At 41.2% G+C, this 14,538-nt stretch overlaps 1 protein-coding gene across 1 annotated transcript in view; it reads left to right on the top strand.

Moving 5' to 3' along the window:
• The window catches only part of SLCO5A1 (solute carrier organic anion transporter family member 5A1), a 105,019-nt gene extending 92,135 nt beyond the window's left edge, over window positions 1-12,884 (top strand). Inside the window, exons 7-10 of the mRNA XM_010998857.3 lie at window positions 3,510-3,669; window positions 5,222-5,463; window positions 7,493-7,557; window positions 10,250-12,884. Of these exons, the coding sequence (XP_010997159.3) occupies window positions 3,510-3,669; window positions 5,222-5,463; window positions 7,493-7,557; window positions 10,250-10,719 (937 nt within the window). The 3' untranslated portion in view covers window positions 10,720-12,884. The remainder of the gene's footprint in view (window positions 1-3,509; window positions 3,670-5,221; window positions 5,464-7,492; window positions 7,558-10,249) is intronic.
• Window positions 12,885-14,538: the final 1,654 nt, after the last annotated feature.

Here is a 14,538-nt window from a genome sequence, read left to right as displayed (position 1 = left end):
CCATTCAAGATTTTTAGTTCATCATAGATATTACTAATTTTAAAGGAAATTCCTGAAAAGTAGAGGAAGAACAGTTTACTTTAAGGAGCTTAGGTCTGTGTGTTTTTGGATTATGTTGGCTATTTTTATTAATTGGCTTACAGTTCGTTTCTAGCTATAAGTATATGATTCAGTCTATTTTTGGCTCTAGTTGGGAGATGCAAACAAAATTTGTTTTGCTTTATTTTAGGAATACCGAGGGGATGTAAGAAAAGTTTCTTTCCAATAAGTTTTACATTTTGTAACTGATACCTAAACAAATCAGAGGAACTCTGTAAAAATATATAATGTCTATTTAAACATAATGAGCCTTGAACCTATGAATATTAGTAAGCTCAGGACCAAATTTGCCATTCGTAGCCTTGTATTAACACAGTCAATAGAAAATGTTCATCATCTAATGTTAGCAGGAAAAATAGAATTTAGGATTCTCTGTGAAGTCTTGACAACACTGTGTTATTAACGTTAATTTATATGCTATTGAAAAAAGACCCGAAGGAAAGAATATACTAAAAGCATAATGGTGGAAATTCTTGGGTAGCAGCATTATGTGTGAGTTCAATTTGATTTTTTGTCCTTTTTTGTATTTTCCAAATTTTCTACAATGGAGTATGTATTATGTTAGTAATAAATAAAAGCATTTCAAAACATTGTACGAAGGATGCATCATTTTATTAAAATGATTCTGGATTTAAAGAGATGGTTTGTATAAGTTGGAGGTTATCATATATAAATTTCAAGTTCTGTCTGGTATGAATTCATTGACTGCAAAGCCCAAAGAAGCTTTAACAGTAAGTGAATGGCTGGATGCAGCAGCCGTAACTTTCATGAGGGCAGTCCTCGGGTCAGCCTGAGCTGTCACCTGTGTCATCATGTTCTCCCCTGCATTGATTATGCTTTCTCTCTGCTCATGTCAGGAGGGGCACTGACAGCCATAGACTGTTAGGTTTGGCCCAGGGTCATACAGCTACTAAATGACGGGCCTGACACTGGACCCCCATCTTGTTGTTTTCCCACTACTCTCTGTAGGAGACTCAGAAAATGTCATCTTCCTTTTCAAAAGGAAAACCATCATGAAGGCCTTTTGTGCTCTTTGTGCTTGTGATTGTGTTACTTTTTCTCCTTCTTGCTTCTGCCCTGTGTAGAGAAAGAGAGCACACCGATGTCTTAGTGCCTCGGTGCTGGGAACACGCCGGACCCTGGATATCCATTTACTCATCTCATCCTCCCAACAACCGTGTGATGTAGACATTCTGATCTCTAGTTACAAATGTGAGGTCTCTCTAGGTTTTGTCCGTGGCCCTTGTGAATTGTAGATGTGGCCTTGAACTTGCTCTTTGATTCTGATGCTCAGGGATAGTGAAAGCTGGGTCCCAGGAAAGCTGCATTAGAGGAAAAAGAAGGAGCAGAATGAACACCCAGAGGATGCGTGCTGGAGAAAGCAAAACTATGGAGAGTTACACAGAGCTGGCCCCCTGCTGGAGGGCTCTAAGGGTCCACACTACGGAGAGAGATAACTAGGTTTAGGTCCTGCTCTGAGTCTTACTAGCTTTGTGAACTTTGACAGTACCTACCTTGTCCTCTCAAATATTCAGTTTCCTTATTTGAAAGTTGGAGGCACAGTCGCAATAATTTTAGTTCTCATGAGGAATAAGTGAGGTAACACGTAGAGATCTCAGAGCCCAAGTCCTGGAGTAAAAGTAGGACTCCGTCAATTTTAGTTCTAAGTGATAATGATGATTGTGATGATGATAATATTTATAAACCTGAAGCTGCACGGCTGTGTCTGGCCAAGGAAGGACTTTACTATAAAGCCAAGAACTTAAGTAGAATTGAAGAGAAACATTCTAGTTGAAGTCTCCTTAAAGACAGATAAATTGGTAAAGATTTAAACAATTATGAGAAAGATACCATTTTTTTTTTAAGTTGACTAGTGTATTTTGCCTAAAAGGTTTTTTGTTGTCCGAGTCATATCCTCTTAATCCATGCGGCTTGAACATAAGATGAATGGACTCCTATCTGTCATATTTCTTAGCAGGGAGAGACTGAAGAGGAGGAAGAAAGAAGGCTAAGGGCTCCTCTTTGATTTGTGGAGGCCAGTGGGAGTGTGTCACATGGGGAAGCCCATCCCTTCTTTAGGTTTTGGGGTGGGGTGGTGTGACACAGTGTGTTTGTGTATGTGAGTGTGTGTGTGATTGGAGAGCAACTGTGTCCTTACATACCCAGCTGTGATGGCTCCACAGTAGGGATTTTTACTCATGTTAAGCCACCATCTGTTTTATTATTGTGTATTACTTCAAATAAACATCGATTCTTAAGCAATTGATTTAATGAAGATTAGACAGCAGATTTGCTCTTAATCCCTTTTTTGCTCATTTGGTCTCTCCGTGGCTGGTTTCCTTAAAGCCTCAAGGATTGTGGGGCATGTCATTACGCTGCTCACAGTTTCCTAGTCTTTAAAATTAGCTAGTTGTGCTGGTTAACCTCGGAGACCCCTTTCATCTCTCTAATTCTATAATTGCATGATTTTTATAGTGAGATGTTCTGTGTGACTCATGCTTGCAGCTTAGACCATGCAGTTAGAAGCCTTAGTTAGTGAAGCCTTGTTCCTCGCTTGGAATTAACACTTAACATTGACTCTGTGTGAACATGAGCTTCTATTTGCAAGGCTAACTTGTCAGAAATGTTTTCGTTTATTGGAAAGATGATGTCCTGTCCCTTTGCACAAGGACAGGTGTGGTGTTCTACAGTGCTTGTGATTCTGTTCGAGTTTTCCGTATTATATTGTGATCTCATGTGAAAGCAGAATGCATCACGTTTGTCTGTGAATCCACGTCCGGGCGTCCTGAGGGAAGGCAAGTTGCCTCGTCCTTCCCTGGTCGTCTGAGTCAAACTAGTGCTGTGGTTCCTGATGGTCTTTGAAAAAATCACTTCCTTTTGATTTTCTGGAGTCTCATGTCTTTCTTTGATCATTTATCCCAGGGCAAGGAAGATTTTTGGTCAAAGGAGCCTGTGTTGACTACTGTGATGGATAGATTCCATGTTTATGCCTTCATAACAATATTATTAATTTGGCACAGAGAAGTATCTCCTCCATTTTACAGTTAAAGAAATTGAGACCCTGATTTGTTAAGACATAGAGCCAAGTGTCTATAGTAAGTGAGTAGTTGTATGAGGGTTAGAACTGCTGAGCCCAGATCCACAGCACCGAGATGGAGGGGAGAATTGAGGCATGCTAAACAATGTGCTACAAATGTACTGAATCTCTCGGACTGGAAAACTGAAACATTTCTCTTTATGTTTTGTTTCAAAGTCATGAACAGAATTATCTAGGATGCTACTTCATCGTACCATAGCTTTGATTTCACAGAGGTGTCTTTTCCTCAGTGGACACATTACTTAACATCAAGAACTGTCCTGTGAATTTCCTTTTTGCACGTGTGGCTCATGACCTGCTTCTTTTCTCTTAGACCTTCTCTGACCATGCCTCACAGGAATCTGACGGGAAGCTGCAATGTTAATTGTGGTTGTAAAATCCACGAGTATGAGCCAGTCTGTGGATCAGATGGAATTACATACTTTAACCCTTGTCTGGCTGGCTGTGTTAACAGTGGCAATATGAGCACTGGGGTGAGTATGTTTCACAAGTTCCTGTGCTGCCGTTAGATTTCATATGCAAACACTTGGCTTTAGTCTCCCTTTTTCAAGAAACTTCAAGTAGTCTACAGAATACCTTCTGACCAAAACCCAGAGGAAAGAAAATTATGCCATGCTATCATTTTACCCTCCTAGGGATGATTGGAGCATTTGAATGTAGTAATCTGATTCCACCTCAGCCCCCCTCTCTTCACATTTGGTGCCAGCCCAGCGAAACTTGATAAAGTTGAGTGCTGGATCTCTCCCTGGTCACCCTCACAGGGCCCTTGTGATGGACCTGAAGGTCAAGGTGACCACATTTGGTGCTGACAGAAGAGAATTGGAGAGCACCCACCCTGATCAGAGTCTGTGAAGATGGGCAGTGACAATTTTTCATAGACTGTCAGTTCAGACTTTCTTCCAGAGTAAAGATATTTCTGTCAGTTCAAGAATAGGCTATTTTGAGAATTCCCTTCCTCGCAAATTATAAATAGGCTGTAATACTGTGGGAGAAGTTTTTCATATTCTACTCTGTTCTTTATTGAGCCTGATTTCAGGCTTTGCATAAGAACGGATTGTAGGGGCTGCTTTAATGAAAAGGCTAAGGTGAGTTTGCTTGTTCTGTGCAGATGAGGAGATATTATTCCTTTGACTGTATATTTTGTGGATGTCATATTTGATTTCTGAGTTTTAAACTGTTGTGATAAACAGAATTCCTCTTGCTGGCTCCCCATTATATAATTGGTGTGACCGAATTGAAGGGGACAATGAGATCTGTTCTGCTCGGTAGCTAAGTCCTTCCCTGGGAGTGATCGAGTCCTCTGGAGCACAGCCCACATTCTTAGAAGGAGGCCAACAGCCCCTGGCACACAGGTGGCCAAACAGTGCCCCGTCTTCACATTTGTTCCTCCTGCCTCTCTTAGTGGCCCAGAGGTCACAATGACAGTGAGTTCAGCTGACGTCCACTCAGTAAAAGCCATGTCATAGGCAGGAAGGTTAACTGGCTGTTTCATTTGAAACACCTTTTCAGTCCATTGAATTAGCTGGTTTCAAATGAAACAGCCAATGATCTGTTATCGGCACTGAAGTCCTCACGGTTGCAGCGTGAATTCTCTGTATTTATTTAACAGATGTTTACTTTAGGCCTTGCACTGTGTTCAGGGTTGTGCTAGGCGCTCTGGGGAGCATAAATGAAAATAAGGCTTAGTTCCTATTTTTGAGGGACTTCGCTAATCAGAGAGCCCAAGAATTAAACAGCAGTTGAAAGGGCATATGGTTACAACCAAAAATGTGAATGGAGTAGAATTGAGCGTTGAGAGCTTCTTATCAAAGTTGAGGTTTAGACCATCTTGACCAGCAGGTTTTGACATTGTGAGAGGCACGCTTTGGATCCCTTACTGTTACCAATGAGGAAGATATTTTCATTGAAATATTCTGCATAGTTTTGAATGCTAGAATTATTTTAGAGCACTTTGACTTTATCTTAATATTCCTATGCTGAAGTTCGCCTTTGACTGGCATACAGCGGATCTTTGTTCCCCCTTAGATAAGGAATTACACAGAATGCACCTGTGTCCAAAGCCGGCAGGTGATCACTCCACCCACGGTGGGACAGCGCAGTCAGCTCCGCGTGGTTATTGTCAAGACGTATCTCAACGAGAACGGCTATGCTGTGTCCGGGAAGTGTAAACGGTCCTGCAATACCCTCATCCCATTCTTAGTTTTCCTTTTCATAGTGACCTTCATCACAGCGTGTGCCCAGCCATCCGCCATCATAGTAACACTCAGGTAAGCGTTCAGCTTCTAGCGTGGCTTCTACACTCAGAATGGCCAGAATTCACATCCTAGACTGGGGACTGATGTGGTAATGCGGTGGGGAGGGCAAAGTGAGATTGCGCAGGGCAAAGTGCTCCTTTTCCTGGTGAACTTGAAAGAAGGGAGTTTTCCCATGTCGAGAAAGGGAGAGGACATTTGTAACATTTCCTACTCCAGAACTCTCTTTATTCAGATGAGTTCCATCCCAATTGTTTAGTGAAACTTCGTTTGGATGCCTTTGGCTCCTGAAGTCTCTCCCATAAGAGGTTCAATTTCAGGAGCCGAAAGCCATCCCCGTGTTAGCGACAAGCAGCCTGGCCCCGGGGGAGGCAGGAAGTTGTTTGGCGAAGTTGCTAAATCGTGCACACAGTGAGGAATATTATCTCCAGCCTTGCAGGGAGTTACTTCCTCCAGGAGCAGTGACCGCTTATGCTGGGCTTGCAGTTCAGAATGCTGATTTCATTAATTTCACTATCATATAAAATTTTGGAATTGAATCAAGGAAAGGGCAGACTGGGAAATGTAATTTTTGAGTTGTTCGTGCTGTGCTTTCTTTGCCATATTACATATCCCATTTGTGTTATTTTTGCTTATAAGAGAGAACGTGGAAGTTACCTTAATGGAAGTCCTGTTTAAAATGACACTAGCATATTCAGGTCAGAGTGTTCATATTTGAGGTAAAGGCTGCAGTGGGTGAAGGAAGGAAGGGGACAGCTTGGTGAAGAAAAGAGCATGCTCACAGCATCTTTAGGGGGACTGGGATGCAGTGCAGTGAAGGAGTGAGGGGTCTCAGTCTCTCTCCTCCCTTTTCTGTCCTCCCTGGCTCCTCAGTACCCCACAATGCTGGGCACCTGGTGGGAAGCACCTGCTGAGATGTCATTCTGAGCAGGCTGGTTGGGCTGCTCGTGTGCCAATTCTGCAGATTCTGGCTTCCCTTCTATGGGATGCTGAGTTAGACGATTCCCAGCCAGTTTGTTCCTTGACAGTAAGAAAACAGCACCTGAAAGTCTCCTGGGTTTACTCGCTTGGTTCCTCCATCGCAGATGCTTATGTAGCAGCAGGGTCTGCAGCACTGGGGAAATGGCTTTGAGAAAATAAAGAAATTGGGGGAAACGATGACTGGTCCTTGGGAATTTTACATTATATACTGAGAACCCTCTGTGTATGGGATAGAAAGGATAAAGTACTTCAAATTAAAAAATGTGAGTCATTAATAATCTAATACTCTACATGAGCTATTAAATAACCCAGATAAAGGCTGTGCATTTTATAATGTTCAAACGTGGCCAGTCACCAGTTAGCTTCCAAATGAAAACTTAAGAAAAGGAGCCCTTTAATCTTTACTAATTACAAAATCAGTAGACTGCAATCTTCCTGCCATGGGGGAATTACTTGGAGCATAAGTTTTATGAAAAGAAGAAAAAACGAAGTGGCTGGGAGGAATTCATTCTTTTTCTAACTTTTGACTTGTTTCCTATACATTTTGGGGCTTTTTTTTTTTTCACTTTAAAAAAATTTTAATTATTATTGAAGTATTGAGACCATTTAAAAAATTTTTTTTTCTCTATACTTTTCCTTGAGAAATTACGGGAGTAACTTTCAGTGTGCACACCTACCGTTCTAAAAAGTGCAGGCAGAGAAAAAGAACAGCCGTCGTTAGGATAAAATGCCGTATATATATTTTAATGGAACTGGTTTTGCAAGCTCAGCCAGAGTCACTTCTGTTCCTTCAGCTCTGAATCTTTGTCCCTGCACCGTTACTGACACAGAAACAAGTAGACTTAATCGGAGTTTCTTTGGCGTCTTCACTGGGAAGACCTTTATTCACTGATTTAGCCATAAGCAGTCTTGCTCGGCTGTTGTTAGTAAATTCTAGCAAATTAGCCATTTGGGCCCAACAGCATCTCTTTTGTCCCTAGTCCTACAACTAAGCAGTCTTGTTTGACATTCATTTTCTTCAGATCATTATTTTAAAATGTTTCTTTCTTCCTCTTTATCTTAGGTCTGTAAAAGATGAGGAGAGACCTTTTGCCCTGGGAATGCAGTTTGTTTTATTGCGAACACTTGGTATGTTCCTGAATTTCCAAGAGTGCCTCTTAGTTCCTCTTTGCTGGTGGCAAATTTTCACTGCCCTTTAAAAATGGCAAGTCAAGTCGTTTGTTACCGTTAGTAGTAGCTAGGATTTTACAGGTTAGTGGTGGGGGCGCAACTTCCTCATTTTCTGGTTTGGTCTAAAAGCTGACCAATTCTGTCACAGATGAAACAAAACAAAACTGACTTTAGATCAGTTTCTTTCTCACTGTGAGCATAAACTTGGGCTAAATTCCCCAGAGTTCTGTATAGTAAGAAATATTCGACCAAGCAAGTGTTATGGACATATGATCCGGGCTCTTTTTGTCCCTTTTATAATGTGAAAGTGATGGGAATTGGTGCTCATTTGGTGTGTGTGAAAATTTCAATTCCTTACTTTTTTCCAGTAATTTTATTGGACTAGGTAAAGAGGATAATATCAAGTTTTCTGAGGGGAAGAAATAAAAAATCCTAAAAAGAAAAAAAGATTTCCAAATTATATATGGGGACTATGCTTTACTCATTAATAAGAGAAGCTCATCAGCACTGTGTCAGTGTGGGAAGTCACAGTTTATTTGGACATGAAAGATGCCGTTCTAATTTTTACAAACACTGCATTACCTGTGGTGTCTTGGGGCATGACGGACACAGCATGTGAAGTGGTCCATTCCCTTGATCAGTTTCAGTATATTTTTATATGGATCCCTCATCATCAATCATATTTTTTCTTTCTTAAGTGGCAGTCTGTCATTTTCTTCAGCTGTTTATTTCCCCCAGTAGTCAGTATCATTGTCAAAAAAATGTTTACTTTTTGATTCAAATTGTTTATTTCAGTTTTGAAGGAGGAAACACTTTAAAATGGTACCATCAGACCCTTGGAAACATGAATCCTTTCTGGAATTCTCATTTTGTCTAAATGTTGTGGTTGATGGCTCAGACCAAGAGCAAGGACTTGTCACTGACCATCAAAGGCTTCCAGTTGCATTGAACTGGGTGCCTTATTTTTTGGTGCCATTAACACTTTGAAAGTACCATTTGGCAAAGAATACTGGTTCAATGAAATCCTGGCATACTTTGATATATAGTTAAGAAGTTTGACTTCTACTTCTCATTGAAAACAAACAAGTTATTTTTCAAAGAAGGAAATTTGCTTAGCAAAGGGGTAACTGAAGAGGAAAAGAAAAAAATACTTCCTCCTTTTTGCTTGGCCTATCTGTGATGCCAGGGCGTTGGGTGATTTGATATGGACCTGGAGGTAAAGGTGAGTCAGCAGAAGGATGCCACAGCATGAGGAAAAATGAAGGAACAGACATATCAGGCATTTACCATTTAATTCAGCCTTACCTTAAGTTCCATTGATTGTGAAAAAGTATAGCTAGGCCAACCAGCCAATTTCTCCAAGTTCCAAAGCAAAAAGAAAATTTTAAGTATTTTTTTTATAATGTTAAATTAAAAAAAATTAAAACATAGTTGACATACAATATTATGTTAGTTTCTGGTGTACTACATAACGATCTGACATTTGCATACATTATGTAATGATCGCTGTGAAAAGTCTAGTAACCATCTGTCCCCTTTCAATATTATTACAATATTGTTGGCCATATTCCTTATGCTGTATAATACATCCCTGTGACTTATATATATGTTTTGTGCCTCTTAACCCCCTTCACCTATTTCACCCCAACAATGCTACATTTTAATTGTAGTGACTGTATCTCATTTTAATTGAATACGGTGTGTTTAAAAATGTATCACAGCCTCCTGGGCTCAGCCCACCTGTCACCCCCTTTTTCCCTTTCTACTTCCCTTCCTCCCTTCTCTCTTTTCTTCTTCTTCCCTTCCTGCCACTGATCACTTCCTTTCATAAACCCTTATTGTGAATCCATGGGCTGTCTTATTGTGAATCCAAGGTCCTTGGGGATGCAAAGAATAAAAGGCATGGACCCTGCCATCAAGGAGCTTATGGGTGACAGACTTACAAGCTGTTAAAATACTGGGTGATAGTGGAGAAAATGGAGCTATACACAAAGTGCAATGGGAGTAGAGTAGCATCTGAACTAGTTAGGAATTTAAAGGAAGCGCAGATATTTGCAAGGTGAACAAGTTGGGGATAGGGACTGACTTCACCAAAGGGAGTAGCATGTGAAGAAGGAAGTCTGCTTGGATAAAGAGTGCAGGAATGTGAATCGCACAGCCCAAACAATGAAGCTATTACTCATCCCAGATGTTTCATAACCTTTAAAGGTGAATATTATGCCTTAATTATTTCTGTACTCCAGGCGCCTTTATAAAGTTGCCATTTGATGTGGTTTCCGACTTTCAGGGAACAATGCTTTCCTCATACTCTTCCTGCATCCAAGGACTAGAACTCAACCCTCAAGAACTAAGTGTACTGAATTTTTGTGGATCACAAAGGATTCTAATATGGCCATTTGTGTATTTAATGACAAAATCTGATTTTTAAGTTTAAAAGGATTCCCTAATTGCATTTTTATCAATAGAAATGTTTATGCCTAAAATGTGTTATTGATTTTTAGACATTTTTATATCATAATATGTCTAATAATAATAAATGCTAATAAATCATGAATGGGCTTTAGAGCAAACAAGCATCCTGTTAATTTACAGATCGGTGTCCTCTCCTAAGATGTGTTGTTTTTCCTTTTCTTTGCCCCTACAATTCTAGCGTACATTCCTACTCCGATTTACTTTGGAGCCGTTATTGACACCACCTGCATGCTCTGGCAACAGGAGTGTGGCGTGCAAGGCTCTTGCTGGGAATACAACGTCACGTCCTTTCGTTTTGTCTACTTTGGTTTGGCAGCCGGCCTCAAATTTGTTGGCTTTGTTTTTATTTTCTTGGCCTGGTACTCCATTAAATACAAGGAGGAAGAAATGCAGAGGCGGAGCTGGAGAGAATTCCCGCTGAGCACCGTGAGCGCGGTGGTGGGCCGCACTGCCAGTGCCAGTAAGTGTGCCCGGACTAGGTCCTGCCCGATTTTCAGCACCCAGGGAGAACTCCATGAAGAGACCGGTCTGCAAAAAGGGATCCAATACACAGCGCAGACCTATCCGGGGCCCTTCCCAGAAGCAATAAGTTCCTCCCCAGACCCAGGGCTGGAAGAAAGGTCTGCTGCTCTGCAGCCTCCCTCCTGAAGCTTGAAAGTGGAAGACTTCACTTTGTTGGTTGAGTTGAATATGGCGACTTGAGAAACACCCGTGCCTTCTTTTCTTTCTTTCTTTTTTTAACCTCTAAAGACACAATCCTCAAACCAACAAAACTCAGTAGACACAGCCACTGTTGATTGAGGGCTGGATACCTCAACAAGACTGAGCCTTCCCCCGCCTTCTCTCCACGAAGGAGGCATTTAGATAGATTTGTTACCATTTCTGAGATGTTCATTTGTTGCTCATGCTCCAATGTGGTATCAGGCTGGGTGCGTGATTAACAGAATCGTGGGACGTGTGATGGCGGTGCGTATCAGTAACATACACTCCAGATGAGGGTGAGCTTGACCGTGACTTTGCATTTACAAATCAAAGTTTCTAGGTACGAACACCTACTGTGAGTTCTGCTACAAAGCACAAATGAATTTGCCTCAACTATGCAATCCGATTGGGAAAATGTAAGTGCAGCGTGTTACTTTTGCTTTTGGAGACTAGAGCAGGTACTAAAAGAGGAAGCTAAACTCTCCCTAAAGTACTGTTAATTGCACTTTAAGCCATAGCAGAGTTACCAATCAGGTAGAGTTGTTCAAACGCTTCAAAGGAACCATGTGCATAGTGTAACAAAGGGAACAGCTACTTCATTTCATTAAAACACATTCTCTTTCAGTCTGTCCACCCCACCATAAAGGGGTTAAAGATGCTACTGAGTCATCAACCTGATAGCTTGAATAGAAACCCCAGGATTCTTTCATCAGGGGCTTTAAAACTAGCATGCTAAATAATATGGCTGGGAACTGTAGTTTGAGATGCATAACAAGGAAAGAAATGGATGGCTTTCTCCTCCAAAGAGAATTGCTGCAGAAATCCTTTGAGCTTTTAAGGGCCCCCTTAAGGGTGGTTAATAGTTGCAACCCTGACACTCAGAAGAGTTGGAAAGAGAAACCCCACAGCAATAAGACTGAGTCTCACCTGATCATTTTGGTTATACACCTGAAAGTGTGAGCAGCTCTGCAGTTTTCTTTTTTTATGAACAGCAGATTGCTGTGGTTGTTCCTAAAGTGGAGTCCTTTCATCAGGAAAGCTGTGCCTGAGATATGAAAATCACTCTAAACACAGCAGGAGGGAGAAACCTAGCAGCTGGACCTAGATTATGATCCTAAGTAATGACTGAAAATTATTTAACTTGAACTGATTGGTCACACCGAATCCTACTTTATCAGAGTTAGGATGGTTTTACCCCTCCCTTTAATTGCTTCCCACTGTAACCTTCCTGCAGTGGTTCTGAGAGGATTTTTCTCTTCCTGTTGCACTTTGGGTTCATTATCCATCATCCTTTCAGTCCCCACCCCCCGCACATCACTTTGACTTGGATGCCACACAAAATATTTTCCATGTGGTTCTTAAGGTCGATGCCTCCTGACAGCACTGTGGACTGATAGCAAGTTAACCCATGGCCTCTGGCTGCTCAGAAAAAGCATAATGACAACTCAGATTTGGGAGGGACTATGACGTACAGATATCAATGTGATCGTGAACTGTTACCACCAAGGAGCCTAAGCTTACGTCAGGCTGACTTGGGGAACGGTTTCCTCAGCTGGTGGACATTCTCCCTCAGAAGGGATGCAATTGACCCATGATTCAGGCTTTTTGCCCTCCGTGCATGGCTGCACAGGCAGGGTTGTGTGACTATCCCCGGGTTCAAGGTTGTTTTCCTCTCTACCTGGGAATGGCCTTGGTCAGACAGTTCTCTTGGTTGTGTGCGGTTTATGGAGAGAGTAATTGCTGTTAAACTAAGCAATGTCTACAAGGGGTGGAGTCCGTGGTCTCAGGTGACAAGGACGTACTTCCTCTGGAACAGGCTCGTTTGGCTAAGTCATAAGAACCACCGTTGCCTATGGTTACACTGTGTCTGTCCAACTTTGGTCAACGTGGTGTCTGCTGAAGGTCTTCAGAGATACTGCTGATCATCTTCATGTCCACTCTGGGGCCTCAGTGATGCCCTTTACTCTTTGTGGGAGATCTTTGATCCTTCAGAAGAGAAAGTTTCCTTTCATGTTGGAGCTAAAGATACGTAGATTGGGAAAAGGTGGTGTTTTTGTAATTTTACTCTGATCATTTAGATCCTGTATTGAGAGAGTTTTAGTGGGATTGGCCCTTTTTCTTTCTTTCTTTTTTTTTTTTTTTTTTGTAGCCAAGATTGTGTGTTCCAACACTTAGAATTCCTTTCTTCTTGGTAGCACATTGTGGAAAGGAGAGGCTCTTAGAAATCTGGGATAGGAAATGGACTCACTCACCAGGCACAATTGGGGCTTTCCCCTCCCCCACCTTGTCCAGCCATTGTGGACTGAGCGCCACTTCTCTGTCAGGCGCCCTCTTGCCCAGTCACCACCTGCCACTCTGTGCAATCCTTTGGGTTGAGTAGGCCAAAATTCAAAGAAGTTGGCCCAAACTGTACACTGCAATGTTAATATTGCACTTTCTCAAGTATCTGGTGATTATAGATAGCAGATGTATCATTCGTATATTGTTGGTGAATGTAGAATAAGTAGTAAAAATCATGGGGGACTGAAGATTTGAAAAATGTACCAATTAAGAGTTGTCCCCAAAACCCTTTGGGCTCTGGTAGCATCATTGGGATATTACAGTCAACTAAAGTGACCATTTGATAGATGACGCTGTTTAATTGTATATATGAGGTCCTTATATGCTTGGTAACAAATTGGCCATGTTACTTTAGAGTCACAATTCCTACTATAACTCTCTGTGAGCTTAGGCTTCTAGTTGCTTTTTGGAAAGGCCATTTGTTCATTTATAAATTCTGTAGATTAATGTATTATTTGGCTTTAATATGCAAATATAACATCCTTGAGTCTAGCCTATTAATTTAGAAACTCCCAGAGGGTGGAGTGGGCGTTTGTGCACATTACTTTGGTTATCTTCGTTAGCTTGAAATCTTTATCCTTTGCAGGTGGATTTAACTCTTGAAAATAGCCCAAAGTCATTCAGAACTAGGACAGGGGAAAGAAAGGGACACCAGAGAGGAAACATTCAGCGTTAGCTGAATGTTGACTATTTTCAGAGCATTTTGTAAAGCAGTTAATGTACATCACGCACTTTAATCCTCCTAATAACTTTGCAAGGTAGCTATTTTTATTGTTTTTAAAAGAGATCATGAAAACAGGCTCAGAGAGGTAAAGCAAGTTGTTTAGGATTGTACAGAGTGGCCAAGTCAGGGTTCAGATGTCCATTTCTCTGTCTCGTTGCTCACTGCTTACAGTACGTAACATGTACAGTAGTTTCAGTTAACACAGGCAAGGTGTGACTATGAGATAGTGAGGTGCAGCATTTCAGTTTTTGATGCAGGGTTATGTTTCTGAATGTAGGGAAGTTATTATTTCTTTGTGTAAAATAGAAAAAAAAGCTGTAGGAAACATCAAAATTTCATGTTTAGATTTTCAGGGTAAATTTACATGTATTTGGCCAGAAAATTCTCCCTTACTCTTGCATTCTTTGGTGGACTTGGAGTCAGAAAGTTTCTTTTTGGAGCCTGTTTGTTATCAATGACAGGTGCACCAGGGAGAAGCTTCATAGCATGAATGGACCTGAAGCATTTGCAGAAATTCTCTAGTTGTGCCCAGGACTAGCTGGACAGCCTAAAGCCTAGGACGGTAGCCAATTACACTTTGTGATTTTGTGTGTACTTAAAACATCGTAAGTGGTACAGAAATATGAATATAACTATTGATATATAGGTTCAAACTGAATATTCTAAGTAGCAGATAGATATCAAAATACTGCATAATCCCA

This window comes from Camelus dromedarius, chromosome 30, assembly GCF_036321535.1.
Source record: "Camelus dromedarius isolate mCamDro1 chromosome 30, mCamDro1.pat, whole genome shotgun sequence".
Lineage (NCBI taxonomy): Eukaryota > Metazoa > Chordata > Mammalia > Artiodactyla > Camelidae > Camelus > Camelus dromedarius.
Note: the sequence above shows the minus strand (reverse complement) of the source record. Positions and strands in the feature narration are given on the sequence as shown.